The sequence below is a fragment of the Rhinolophus sinicus genome, chromosome 3 (genome assembly GCF_057876585.1).
Source record: "Rhinolophus sinicus isolate RSI-liver-muscle chromosome 3, RSI-T2T, whole genome shotgun sequence".
Classification (NCBI taxonomy): domain Eukaryota; kingdom Metazoa; phylum Chordata; class Mammalia; order Chiroptera; family Rhinolophidae; genus Rhinolophus; species Rhinolophus sinicus.
In genome coordinates this window covers 39,983,027-39,998,407 of record NC_142503.1, presented here as the reverse complement: position 1 = coordinate 39,998,407, position 15,381 = coordinate 39,983,027, and the positions used below count along the sequence as shown (strand labels likewise).

Sequence of the window (15,381 nt, the reverse complement as noted above, 5' to 3'; positions counted from 1 at the left end):
ATGAATGGATAAAGAAGTTGTGGTATATATACACAATGGAATACTATTCGGCGGTAAGAAAAGATGATATAGGAACATTTGTGACAACATGGATGGATCTTGAGAGTGTAATGCTGAGCGAAATAAGTCAGACAGAAAAAGCAGAGAACCATGTGATTTCACTGATATGTGGTATATAAACCAAAAACAACAAAAGAACGAGACAAACAAATGAGAAACAAAAACTCATAGACACAGACAATAGTTTAGTGGTTACCAGAGGGTAACGGAGGTGGGGGGTGGGAGATGAGGGTAAGGGGGATCAAATATATGGTGATAGAAGGAGAATTGACTCTGGGTGGTGAACACACAATGGGATTTATAGATGATGTAATACAGAATTGTACACCTGAAATCTATGTAATTTTACTAACAATTGTCACCCCAATAAATTAAAATAAATAAATAAATACAAATAAATAAAATTTCAGGGAAAAAAAACATATTTATCCTATTCATCTTTAAAACAACCATGAAACCACAAGAAAAACTCATGGGATTTCCCTGAGGAAAAAAAAAATGAAGGGCATATTCTAAATCCCAGAAGATGTTTAAAAAAACTCTCTGTCAATGGGTCCAGATCAAGATCTGTCTGAAGCTTGTTAGTTCCCTCCCACTGTCATTACCTTAGTAAAAAGGCCATTCAGGTCATTAGCACTCTCACTTCTTACATTAGTTTCCACAGTGTAAATCATGTAATTAAAAAGAACAAAAAAGACTCGAAGAATTTAAACTGTTTAAATAAAATGGCATGGTATGTAACTCCAGATTAAACAAATAAGGATTTGGGAAAGAGAGGAAGTTTAGGAAACAAAATCAAAGCACTAAATTCTTTACCATCAAGGAAAAGGAAAAAGTTACTATTTTGATGAATACAGTTAAAAATAATAGATATATAAGAGTCTGCATCTTTACCATCATTATTATTTATGTGAACATATTACAAAAATTAAGCTGATAATAAGTCATTAAAATTCACATTAAGTTTTAAAATTTGTACAAGTGACATGTTACATTTACATTGCAATAAGTCCAGACCTGAATCTGTACTCTAACATCAGCAAAAAATAAATGTTGGCTCAAAGAAGTCATTAAAAAATTGAAATGCTACCACCGAAATAAATAATAGATTATCCTATACAAGTATATCAAGAATTAAGGGAAATAGGCAGTTGTACTCCAAAACATATTCACAACTTTAAATGTTTTAGCATTTAAGAAGAACAAAGGTAGGACAAGGGTTGGGGGTGGGTGAAAAAGGAGCAGGGACTAAGTAAAAATTGGTTGTTACAAAGTAGCCATGAGTATCTAAGGTATAGCATAAGGAATATGGTCAATAATATTGTAGTAACTATGTATGGTATTAGATGGGTAATAGCTTTATTGGGGTGATAAATGGGAGGGTGGTTAGGGAGCATGGTGAAAAAAGGTAAAGGGATTAAGAAATACAAATTGGTAGTGAAAAAACAGTCATGGGCAAGTAAAGTAAAGCATAGAGAATATAACAATAATATGGTAATAACTATGTATAGTGCCAGGTGGGTACTAGACTAGTCAGGGGAATCACTTCTTAAATTATATAAATGTCTAACCACTATGCTATACACCTAAAATTAATACAGAGTAATACTGAATGCCAACTGCAGTTGAAAAATTAAAAAGGGGGGGGAATATGTGAAAGGGATTAAGAGGTTCAAATTTCCCAGTTATTGCAATAGTGTGGTAAATGTCAGATGGTTGCTAGACTTACAGTGATCACTTCTTTAGGTATATAAATGTTGACTAACTATTGTGTACCCCTGAAACTAATATAATGTTGTTTGTTAGCTATATTTTAATAAAAATCTTTTAAAAAAGAACAAAGGTAATAAACTAACCAATTGTATTACAGTTTTAAGAAAATATAAATACAACTAAGTGTAGGAAGTAAAAAATCTGAAGTAGAAATAAAGTAATGAGAGAAACATGGAATTCATAAACCATGTAGTTATTTCATATTAAAAAAAAAAAATCTCTAACAAATGTACTTTAAGAGATAGAACAAAACTAAAAATAACAGATAAAACAAATGCACATATCTTTTTTTATTAGTACTTGAAAGGACTAAGTACCAAAATTAACAGACATCGAAAATCAAAACCAAAATAAATATTTATAAACTAACAACTAAGAAACAACCTGAGAATGTTATCAAAACTGTGATTGACTTCTGAGCTGTGCCGTGAGTCCCTCTACAGTTCCCTTTATTCTCGAATTTTCAAATGTTCCCTAAAATAGTTACCATATTACTGAGAACGTTCTAGTACAAACGAAATGATTTTTGGTAAATTAGTAAAATAAACAGAAACTTGATGTAAGATCAAATAGTATCACAAAATGTGTATTATAGATCCAACTCATTTATAAACAGAGGGAAAAAATAAAACTAGATAAAATATTAGAAAACAGAGTTATGCAATATATTAAAGTATAATTACCCTACTAAGTAATGTTCATCTCAGGAAGTCAAAGTTTTCTAAAGAGAGAGTTTAAAAAAAAAAAAAATAGAATGATATAATCTCCTGAGAAGATGACAAACAGCAATGAAATTAGTTTTTTAAATGATGAAGAACATTATTACATTTAATGGTCTATAGCTAATGCTGGTTGTTTATCAGTATTCATTACCTGATTCTATTTCCTGGAAATAAAAAGCAAAACAAAATTATTCATGCAATGTCTTTAGTTCAAATCCTGTTTAAAAAATACTTTATACTATTACATGTTTATATTATAAAAGAAAACTAAAGGTTATTGAGCTAAATCTTAGAATGCAGGTTAAATGTCCAAAAAAAAAAAAAAAAAAAAGCCTAAAGAAGTAGAAAGACGAGATAAATATAAGAGCAGAAGTTAATAGGAAACAAACATGCAACAAAGAGCACCCAAGCCAAGGGTTGGTTCTTTGAGAAGACTAATAATGTTGGCAAATCTCTATCTAGCAAGATGAATCAAGGGGGCGAGGGCGGCGCGAGAGACCATTAAAAAAAAAAAAAAAATCACATAATCAGTCTGAAGAGTTTCATTTTATATATATGACCACAAACATCAAGTGGTACAGGTTATCCCAAATAAGCTCAAATTCCCATTCTTCAACATGACAGTTTTATACCTTTGCCTCCCCACAAACCTCTCATATCTTCACACACTTCCACTCCAGCCCAACACTCAGCTGATGACTACACTTCATATTTTGTTGAGAAAATAGAAGCTATTAGATGGAACACCTTCCTATCTTATTCCACTAGAACACAGAAATTCATCTTGCTGCCTCCAATTAAAACGGATGAAGTGTCCCTGCTGTTATTTAAAAAAAATAAAAATAAAAAAATCAACCCCTCTACTTGCGTTGAATCCCATCCCTTCTTGTCACCTTCAATTATCTGACTCTCTCCGGAGTCTCATCCATCCCTCTGGATTTTGCATTCCCCACACCAGCCAATGGTTACCAGATTTCTACACTCCTTTTCATGGCAAAAGTTTCCAAACAAGTTGTCATTGCTCACAGTCAGTATTTAGTTAACTCCAATTCAGGCTTCAGTTTACACCAATTCTAAACTATGTTCTTACTACTCTACTGAAACCCCACCTAGCAACTCCATGTGGCCAAATTCACCTCTCTGTACCGCTCTTACTAGGACAATCACCGACATGTGACACAGCAGGCCACTCCTTCTTTTTAGGGAATAGCCCCTCTCCTGGCTTAGTCATCAAAGCTGACTCCTCGTGTGACCTCTAAATGACCTCTAGTTCTTCAGGAGTCGGCCTTGAGCAGCATGTTCTCTATCTGCCCTTCTCTTCCTAAGCAATCTCACCAATTTTCAGGCTTTAAATGTCATATACAAAGTGCTAACCACTTCACAAATGTTATCTCATCCTCACAACCACCACAAAAAGTTGGAATTATATTTCCTCATTTAAAGATAAGGAAACTAAGGTTTACAAGATGATTACAGACCTAACACAGTGGTTTAATTGGGATTGGCACCGATATCTGATTCAAAATGAGTTCTAACCCACTAAGAAAAATATATGAAGAAATGTGTACCCTGACTCTTTAAAGAATCTTAGCTATTAATAAATTTGGTAAATTTAAAAAAATGCATTATAATGATTTAATTTTGTTTAGTTATAACTAAAGGCTAGGGAAAAAGAAATTGCCATTAACAGAGCAATGAACTTATATTACTCCCTGTTTATGTAATCCTTAGAAAATTTATACACCTTTAATAAACACATTAATATACTAAGGCTATACTACTGATAAATATCTGAATGTCTCTTCACTATTACTAATATTTTTAATTTTTCTACTAGCCAATATCATATACCATGTTTCTCCGAAAATAAGACCTAGCTGGACAACCAGCTCTACAGCGTTTTTCGGAGTAAAAATTAATATAAGACCCGGTCTTATTTTACTATAACATAAAGGTCTTTAATAATATAACACAATGTAACATAACACCAGGTCTTAATTTTTGCTCCAAAAGATGCATTAGAGCTGATTGTCCCACCAGGTCTTATTCTCGGGGAAACACGGCAGTATCTATTAGGTTGGTGCAAAAGCAACTACGATTTAAAAGGTTGAAAATAATTGCAAAAACCGCAATTACTTTTGCACCAACCTAATACATGTTTACAGGAAAGTATTTATGTGCCAGAGATTAATGTTTTAATTTGTAATCTACAGTAGGGGTCGGCAAACTATAGCTCATGGGCCAAATCTAATCCATATCCTATTTCTGTAAATGTTGTTTTATTGCTACACAGCCGTGTCCATTTGTTGACATACTGTCTATAACAGCTTCGGTGCTAAGAGCAGTGTTGAATCATTAAGACAGTGCACAGTTCAGGAAGCCTAAAATATTTACTGTCTGCTCCTTTACAGAATAAAATTCCCAATCTCTTATCTAAAGTAATCCACCTTGTACAAATAAAAATATATGAATATAAAACATTCCAAGATATGCTAATTTACAATCAGACCATCCAGAAATTATTTAACTTCACACAACATAACCTAGAAAATATGAGAAATATACATTGCAAATAAATATCTACCTATGTTTTAAAATCGTATATCTAGTGTTCTAATACAGATCACTGATTGTAATTTGCACCAAAGATAATTTCTATGAATCAAAAAACAGTTCATCCCTAGACATGTAAGCAAAAGGAAGGGAAGGGAAGGGAAGGGAGGGGAGGGGGGGGAGGGGAGGAGGGAGGGGGGAGGGGAGGGGAGGGGAGGGGAGGGGAGGGGAGGGAAGGGAAGGGAAGGGAAGGGAAGGGAAGGGAAGGGAAGGGAAGGGAAGGGAAGGAGGGAGGAGGGAGGTTGGTCCCAAACGATAATTTTTCTATGGTTAATTTTTGTGATTTGCTTTTATAATTCCAATATCAGTTTATATATTGGAATATTTACACCCCTCCTATATTATAAACTACATCTGAAGCAGAGATTGGCCTTGCAGAAAACTGCTACCATCAATAAGATAAACTTAATAAAGCAAAATGATTTCCTACCCCAGTTCCTTACATATGTGGCGCTGAGCTGCCACTGAAACAGATTTTTGTGTTTGTGCGTGCGTGTTTTTAACCTTTTCACACTATACACTATACTTACCCACTTAGTAAAATAAAATATAAGTGAAGAATAAGTAGTACTAACATTTGGGGTTGAGGTATATAATCTCAGTACTTAAATTACTGGGTAAGATAAGAGGTTGAAAATAACTGAACGATTCCTACAAAATCTAACTTAACACATTGTTAAAAGTTTTAAGGCAATTTTCAGTTTGAAAAATTTTCAAGATCCCAACTTTACATTCCAAATTCCAAAAGATGAAATGCAGCCTGAGTTCTTACTGAAACTTCCCCTTTAACTTTGACTACTATAAGCCTACACTGAGTAACAGTTGCCAAGAAAAGATGGAGTTATTACGTTACCCAGTTCAGAGAAACTGATGTTATGTTTTTGTTTTTAAAATGCTGAGTTTTTAAGCCCAGTTACATGACCTTTGCTTTATTGGCATGAGAGTAGGGAAGGCCAAGAAAAAAAATAAGATCCATGGTATCAAGTTTTTCCTCTTACCATAATTCTAAACCATCTTCCAGAAGATAAACATGTGGAGGCTGGGAAACATCTGTACTCAGTTGAATAACTGGGAGCAGGAAAGGGTACAGGTTCTTGCTGTCTGCTCCTAATCCCTATGGGAAGTATAAATAAAACTTATAATAACATAAGACACTCTAAGGTACCATCACCCCACCAAAAAAATCACCTGTCATATAAAAAAAGCCCTAAAACCAATTTATGAAAAGAAATCAATCAGATTTTAAAGGACGGTCCTAACTATAAACACTACTAAAACAAAGTTAGATAATTAGAAAGCAAATAGCAAAAAAAAAAAAAAAAAAAAAAAGGCAACAAACAAACAAACAAACAAAAACTATTCAATTGCCTAAAGGTAGTAAAACCATATACACTAAGACTGCACACCTGTTCATTTAAAGAGATTTCACATACATGTATTTTCCCATCTGTGACTTCTAAAGAGGTGTTCACACTGAAATATTAAATTCTGTAAGTTATCTCACCTAAATAACTAGTCTAAAATGAACCTAACCTAAATGCTTATCAGATAATTAAATTGTGGTACATTCATATTTTAGAATACTGAGTAGCCATGAAAAAGGATTAGGCATGGAAAACAATCACCAAAAAAATTACAAATCAGATTTAAAAGGTGCAGAAGTATATATAACAATTCCATATGCCAAATAATTTTTTTTTAATAGCTACTTTTCTATATGTGCAGCTATACAAAGGCTGGACAATTAAGGTTGCGAACTTTCCACCACATCAGCACACCTTAATTATCCGACCTCATATGCATAAAAATGTGTCTTGGGAGAAAATAGAAAAAAATGTTAACGTTAATTAAATATAGGAAGGGGAAAAGGATGTTGGAAGGGGCTAAAAAGAGGTTTTTCTTTCACTTTTTTTGTCAAACTTTTAAAAAATATATGCACATATTATTTTAATGAAGAAATTTTGCTAATATTTTTAATGAGCTCAGAACACAAAGATAGAAAAAGAAGATAGAATTTTATCTATAATTCTAATTTGACTAATTACTGTCCTATGAAAGTTGACTCAGTGTATCACACTCAAGTTAGGCACTCTGAAAGAAAACAAAAAGGATAAAAAGTCCATTTCTAATCTGTAATAATCTCTATAATCTGATATACACAGAAGGGAAACCAAATAAACTATCAAACACCTTCTCACTTTGGAAATAATTCAAATGTCAATATAGTTCATAGAAAATTACAATACAAGAAAATATATATGCATTCCTCTTTTGGTGATATATATATATTAAATTGTCTTTATCAGTGGAGCCTAGATACTTCAGTGGAAATATAAAAAGCTTATCCTTAAATAGGTTAAGTTAGGCCCTTTCTATAACTAAAAATAAGTTGAAAGACCTTATTAAAGATTTTTCGAAAGAAGAGAATTATAAAAATGTCACATTTAATAAAGTAGCATATTGGGCCTTAAAATTCAGTTAAAATATCACTCTCTGTAGCTGAATCTTTACCAGAACAAAAAAAGAAAGAACATTTAGAAAAATTAGCCAGGTTTATATTGATTATCAAGTAGACTTAAGATTTCCTAGGAAAATTAGAATCGATCTACTTACGAGTACATCCCTATAAACATAATATGCTAGCATTAGCAAAACTAAATTAAGCAACTGCTGAACAGGCAAGACTATCAGTCCAAGCTTGAAGACATTCACCTTTGTTATCTAGTGGCCTAAAAAATGTGACCAATCCCAGACATGCAGCTTTAAGTAAACCCGAACATTCTTTTGGCCCATGGCTATAGCTATAAGACTTGTCTACAATACTACTCTGAAAGTTCAAAAATAAATTCATGAGTTGTTAATAAAATTATCAGCAATGCTTAAAGGGGAAAAATCATATCCTACTGTAATTACCTACGACATAAGGGAAATAGGTGTAGGGACAAGGGACTCTCTCTGTACTACCTGCTACTGCCTGTGAATCTATCATTATTTTTTTAACTTAAAGAGAAAAAGAAAATAACACACACTGAACACTGGCATTTCTCAGGCTATTGTCTTTGGCTCTCTTCTCAAGTCTCATGTACAGCAGGTTCTCGAATAACGTCTTTTTGTTATAACACTGATGAGATGCCATAGGAAGTTAACTCACATTTATATCAATTAGCCTATAGTAAAATTGGTTGCTGTAGCTCATTTTGCTTAAAGTGGCAGAACCAGTCAACAATGTTAAGGATTTACTATATATGCTGATAATGTTCAAATCTATTATCTCCAACCCAAATCTCTGAACACTCTGAATGACTATAGGACTTCATCACCCAGAAGGCATCTCAAACTCTTAAGTCTACTATGGAACCAATTCACTGTTTTCCTAAAAAGTGGTTCCTCTTCCTGCATTTCCTAACTCAAGTGATATGAATGACTATTTTTCTAGTAATAAATTATACTGCAACAACCTCCTGGTTCCTCTTCCTTCTTACCCATAGCTAAATAATCCTTAATTCTCTCTCTAATATTTTTCAAATCATTCCTCTTCTCCCCACAATTTTACTTCAGGTCATCATCTCTCATGTCTAACAGAAGAGGCTCCCGGCTACTTTCCCTGGTCTTAGTTTTATCTTATCCCAAACCAGTCCCCAGTGGTACCCTGATTACCTTTCTAAAATAAAAATAACAACACCTTCCTCTGAACTGCAAGATATGTTTTTACACCTTCCTGACCAGGCACCCATACTCAAGCTACGTATTCTATGGAGCAGCTAGAGCAAACAACTCAGTATTAAAAATCGCTATGTTAATATATGGAAAAAGTTGGCAGATTTAACTCATGCATTTATTACTGTTCTCTCCCAAGAGCCACTAAAAGAATATAGGAGGATGTGTTTTTAAAGCTCTAAAACCATTAAGTACAAGGATAGTATAAAGAGAGATAAAAGCAACTCATTTTGGAAGCTGGAAAGAAAGACAAGTGATAACTGACTTAGCTGGCTCAGAAACCAAATCTCAAACCCAGCAGTGAAAAAAGGGCAAGCAGCAGCCTGATTTACATTACAGAAACTCCAAAAGACTCAGGAACTGATAGCAGAAGGCATTTTGGGAAGGGGGAAGTTGAAAGGGAGGTATTAAAAATAAAAGGACCTCTAGAAAGTGTTCAAAAGGCAGTTTGATGCCAAGATCTCATCCATGTGTACAGTTAAACAACTGGACCTCCCTTGATCCAGCATAAAACCGACCATTTATTTTCTGGTAAAACAAGTGGTCTCAAGACAAGGAGACATCAGGTTATCAAGAGCAGGGATACTATATAAAACAGGGAGATGTAACATGTAACAGGCATGAGATGGAAAATCTTTCACTAAGGAAAGATCTCAAAAACATGGACCATTCCTCTACAAAACCACCCAGCTAGATCATCCTAAAGAAAAAATCCAGTCAGCAAGTTTTCCATGCATAAACAACCCTTCCAATCAGCTTTTTAGTTCCCACTCCTAAATTTACACTGACAAAATGTTGATACAGTTCTTGAAGTTCGGTGATGGTTACCTAAGGGTTCATTACACTGTTCTTTCTTTTTTTGTGTTTTTCACACAAAAAAGCAGACAACCAAGAATCAACAGACATGACTAAAATACCTAATATGAAAAACAGAGAACAAAACAAACAAATAGAAAACAGCACCATGAAAGAAAACAGAGACTACACATAGAGATGAAAGCTTGGAAAACACTGCATTCATGCAACAAAAATGAAATGCTGTAAAATGATTATTCAACAACACAGAAAGAACTCATAAACACTGAAAACTTTATAACAGAAAAGAAAAACTCAATAGAAAGCTTCAAAGATAAAGTTGAGGAATTTCACTAGAAAGTAGAGCAAAAGGACAAAGAGAAAAAAAAGTAAAAGAGAAGAGTAAGAAAAACAGAGGACTGGTTCATTCATCTATTACCTAAGTAACAAGAAGTTCAGAAAAAGACAAAAGAAAATCAGGAAGGGGAGGAAATAATAAAATATAATAACATAATTAGAACCCAAGAACATGAGTTTCCAGTTTGAAATGTCCACCAAGTGTCCAGAACATTGGAATAAAAATACACCAACATCATCATGAAATTGAAATGAAAAACACAGAGAAAATCATAAAAGTTATCAAAAAGGGAAAGAAGAGATGACACATTCAAGAATCAGCAATTAAAATAAAATGGCTAGGGGTTCCCAAGAGCAACTGTAAAAGCTAGAAGACAAAGGGAAAAAAATGCCTCTAAAATTCTGAGGAAAAAAATCTAGAATTTTATACCCAGTTATACTACTACAGAATAAACACATTTTCACGCATATAAAAATATCAAAAAAATTTACCTCCTGTGAACCTTTTGCAGAATGCCACTGACATGTATGGGCTCCATCAGAAAGAAGAGGTAAAACAAGGAAAAAGAACACAGGTAGAGAAAACAGGTATCCCACAGAAAAGATAGGCAAGAATCCTTTTGATGACAGTGAAAGGGGATCCAGTTCTATCAGCTGTGCACAAGCATAGGGTAAAACCAGTTCAGACTAAAGCACATAAGAATGTCCCAGATTTCAAGATTATGAAAATAACAAAACACCTTATATGTCTGAACATATTGAGGGAATGTTTAGATAACAGGTGAAGAGTATGGATTCAATTACATAGAAAACTAAATGTAGTAAGTAGAATTCTAAGATGACCACCAACCATTCTTGACCCCAGTGCACACACACACCATTCCCCAGTTATTCAATCAAACACTAATCTAGATATTACTGTGAAGGAATCTTACAGATGTGATTAAGGTCCCAAATCAAGTGACCTTAAGATAATAATATTATCCAGATAGGCCTGACCTAACCACATGAGCCCTTTAAAAGAGTTTTTTCTGTCTAGTTGCATAAGGAAAAGTCAGAGACTCAAACTCTTGGGGGATTTGACATGTGAGAAGTGCTCAAGTAAAGTGGTTGGACTCTAGGGACTGAGATGGGCCCTAGCTGACAGCCAGCAAGTAATCTGGGACCCCAATACTACAGATCAAGAAACTGAATTCTGCCAATTGGCTGAGTGTGTAAGAGATTCTTCCCCAAAGCCTACAAAAGAGAACTTAGCCTGGCAGACAGCTCAATTTTAGCCTGTCAGACCCCATCAAAGAGTGTAGACATGGTATGCCAGACCTCTGACCTATAGAACTACTAGTTAATAAATGGATGTTGTTTTAAGCCACTAAGTTTATGGTAATGTGTTACACAGTAATAGAAAACTTATAAACTATGCAAATGAAATTACTAATACAGGACTGGAGATTAGGAGAATGGTTGTACAAGAAAGAAAATAAATCACAATATTGAAGGCAATGATATATGCCTTCAATAGCCTTTGTATAGTCACACATATAAAACCACTAAACAGTGACCTAACTTAAATTACAATATAACTATAGTGGTAGGATGGGGGAATAGTAGTCACATAGGAGGGAATGAAAGAAAGAAAGTAAATCTTCATCCTCTGTAGAGGGCAGTCAAGAGAGAAAGCCTACAATGTTTAAATAAAGGATGAACAGTGTAAGTATGTTACTTAGAGCTAGAGAGATAAAAAGCCTAAGAGACAGGGTTAAAATGTTGAAAGTGCATTCTTCCACCAAACAGGAAATGGAGATACTGCTACGTCCCATAAAAAGTCTTCAAGAACTGACTCCTTCACTTATCTAACATGTAAAATTGATCAATACACAAACCTATAAAGAAGAAACGAAAAGTACCACATTCTTTCATGCCTATGGGGCTTTACACAGGCTGGCCAATTTGTTTAAAATATCCTTACCACCCTCATCCCTGAACCATCATCTCATTAATACCTTCTGTTTAACACTATTTAACACCAACACTATTTGGGTACCACCTGTCAGGAAGCCTTCCTGATGGTCCACCTCACCCTCAAATGTGAGATAAGTAACCCACCATGTGCCCCCACTGCACTTAACTAACTGATAGTCTTTCTCTCGACAGCCACATTCACAAAGAGCTTGCTCTACTCATTTCTGTGTCCCAGTGCTGAGTACCACATATTGCATATTGCAGTTTATTTTATGAATGAATGCCTACTTCCACTAAAGCCAACTATTGCAGACGAGAAAGTTTATTTTCAGCCATTACTACCTACCCCAGTCAGGGCCTAGGGTCTTGGATCCCAGAACTAAAAAAAAATAAAAATTTACACTATTAAATGCCTGTTAAATTTTAAAAGTCGTAAGATGGCAGTTTTTTCCATGAAAAGAAACTTACCAGTAACTCTTAGTACAATCTTCTTAAATGTTCAAAGACTTATTTTAAGCTACAGTCTCAATTTTAATATTAAACATTATATGCTTTCTCCCATGAGGTACAGATTATTATTTGGCTGGAACCTTGTACCCTTTGTCTATACAAATATACAGGGTACTTAAGTGTCGTGATGAAAGGAAAAGGCCCTAGATACTCCAACCATTCCAGGTAGGTTGCTCTGGCCTCCCAAGTTTTCCTGAGGCAACACTGCCTGAAGAGACAGAGAAGCTGGGTTTTTTCACACCTCCCTTAAAAAACTTTCAAATTGAGTTTAAAGACACAAAATGCAAAAGATGTGGGGGTCACTCTTTGTTCTGTTACTTATAAGAGCTATCTCGGTCTAGTCGCTCAATTACCTTTTGTATCCTCATCTATAAAAGACCTTTCAGAATAATCACAAGAATTAAAGGATACACAGGAAGACATGCTAGGCCAGACACGTATTAAAGAGAAAGTACATTTTTAAAAATGTTGTATCACTAGTCATCTATCTAAAACTTCCTTAGACAAAAATTTGTAACTGTAAAGCTCATCCATAGATATTTACTGAAAAAATGAGTTTGTTTCAAAAAAGTGTCAGGGTGCCTGAGAAAGGTTTTCTTTTTAACTAATACTAGAAAGGATTACAAAAAAAAAAAAAAAGTATTAGAACATGTAAAGCAGTAATTCTTAATTTAGAGAGAGCTCTCCCCATTGGAAAATCTATCAAACTTTGGAGCCAGGGCAGTAAAAATTACTTGAGCATCCCTTACCCAGATATTCTAAGTCTTGGCATTAAGCGCTTCCCTCTCTACAGACTCACTATCAGACTATAACTCACTTTAAGAGTTCAAATGAGAACTACAGTCCCGTTCTCTTTGAAGTTTAGGTTCCTCTCTACCTATTGTACACCCCAGCACCTCAATGTCAAGATGTCTAAAACGAAATTCACTCCTCCCCTCAAAAGCAACTCACCTGTTTTTCTGAAAGGGAAGTTTTTAATTTTAAATCAAGGAAAAAGAATGAAAATGAAGAATAAGTTTATGCAGAAAAATCCTGAATACCAAGAAAACTGCCCGCAAGGTAAAATGAACTGCACTAATTATGAGTCTACCATCACTGGAGACCACTACATCTAAGGATAGAAATCATCTTTAAAAAGTAGAAATCATCTTTAAACAGTTTTAGTTCACACATGAAACATAAAATGTGAGGCCTTTCACTACCATTAACATAAACAACATAAAAACAACGAAAAATTTTAAAGAAAGAAAATACTAAACTAAAAAACTGTGGAGAAGTAACTTACCTGAACAAGATGAATAAGCGTTGTCAGAATAGCACATCTCAACATATTGTGTTCTTCACTCTGCTTCCAAAGAAGAGGCAAATATTGCACCAAACATCCTACATATGGTCGTATCTATCACAACAAAAGTAGGGGAAGCAAAAGAACTGTATTAGGAAAGAAAGCGACTTACTTCAAGAAACACTGACAGACCTATTAAGCCCCAGACAACAAATATTTAATATTTACTAGAGGTATATATTAAGCATATATCCTTTAGTATATGTGCTGCCAAAGCGAGCACTAGCATATAGCCTTTAAAAGATAAATCAGACATCATATAAAGACACAAAGCTCTGTGGTAAATATTTTTAAACAATTTTAAACAAGTACCAAATTTATTGCATGAAATAAAATGTAGGAATATAAAATAACATATTGAGGCCAGTTATTTCTTTAGAGTTTAATAGAAAATACTGTTATATCCTGGTTCTTTTTTTAATAAAACAGCTTACCTAACTGGAAATAACTGTTTAAAAAAGTCAGTATTTTCTCATTCATTCAACAATTATCTGATGGCATCTGCCAAGTAAGTATCAGGCCCTGAGCACAAAGTACCGTAAAGAAAAGGATAGAAGGGAGACCACACAACCTTTTACAATGAGAAAGGGTAAGTGCAATGGTGAAGGTATACATGAGGTACAGTGGAAACACAGGAGAAGGAAATCCTTTTCAAAGGATAAAATTGTTAAGCCCACTATGGATTAAGCTAACCAGTTTTAAAAATACACCCTGAAGCACAGCACAGCCAGACAATGAGTTTCTTGGAAAATAACATGGATCTACACGGAAGCTAGACAATGCTCCAGCTCGAGGATTACGGGCGCAGTATTTGCAATTGCTCTAATGATTACCCCTCGTGATAAAACAGAAATATTACTGTCACAGCTTCAGTACTATCTACTTCATCCCACGAATTGAAATTAAAAATTGAAAGAGTGAGACTTTATTCTGTTTATAAAACAGCATACACTAAAAGGGGAGCAGCACAAAGGTAGGATTTACCCCACTCCCTGGGAGAGGAGGGAGCGACGTACAGAAAGATAGGAAGGCAAACATTTGTCCAAATATTTCAGTGAGACAAAACTGAATAAATATCAAGAGACTCTTTACTTATAATAAATTACCAAATTTTCAAAGTTTGAACTAAACTATTATAATAGGTAATATCTGTTGCGCATTTAATTTTGCTAAGTGATCTATCTTAAAGATAACTCCAATTAGCTTATAAAAGCAGACCAATTCATATGTAAACACAGGTTTCAAAATACCTAACTTGTTCATACTCCACTAAAAACAGCATATAAGAGCATATTGTACTGATAATGAAAATACACCAGTTGTGGTTTTGAACAAATAGAATACTTTCCAAGGAATGACAGAAAGTAAGTATATGATATAAATTATAGAATAGGTAATAAAACCAAAGTACCTAGCTATATTTGAAAGTCATAAAATATTTATATCCCAATCTTAGCTGTTCATTAGAATATATGATGTTCTAAATTAAAATTAGTGCTTCAAAACAACTATTTCAGTAATCACCTATAG

The 15,381-nt window shown here is 34.2% G+C and overlaps 1 protein-coding gene across 3 annotated transcripts in view; it reads right to left on the bottom strand.

The window, feature by feature from the left end:
- IPO11 (importin 11) overlaps positions 1-15,381 on the bottom strand; it is a 157,589-nt gene that overhangs the window by 77,313 nt on the left and 64,895 nt on the right. For all 3 annotated transcript variants that reach the window (XM_019743722.3, XM_019743732.3, XM_088796520.1), the window contains 2 exons: positions 13,792-13,905; positions 6,167-6,282 (listed from right to left, as the gene is read on the bottom strand). In XM_019743722.3, coding sequence (XP_019599281.1) covers positions 6,167-6,282; positions 13,792-13,905 — 230 coding nt within the window. The remainder of the gene's footprint in view (positions 1-6,166; positions 6,283-13,791; positions 13,906-15,381) is intronic.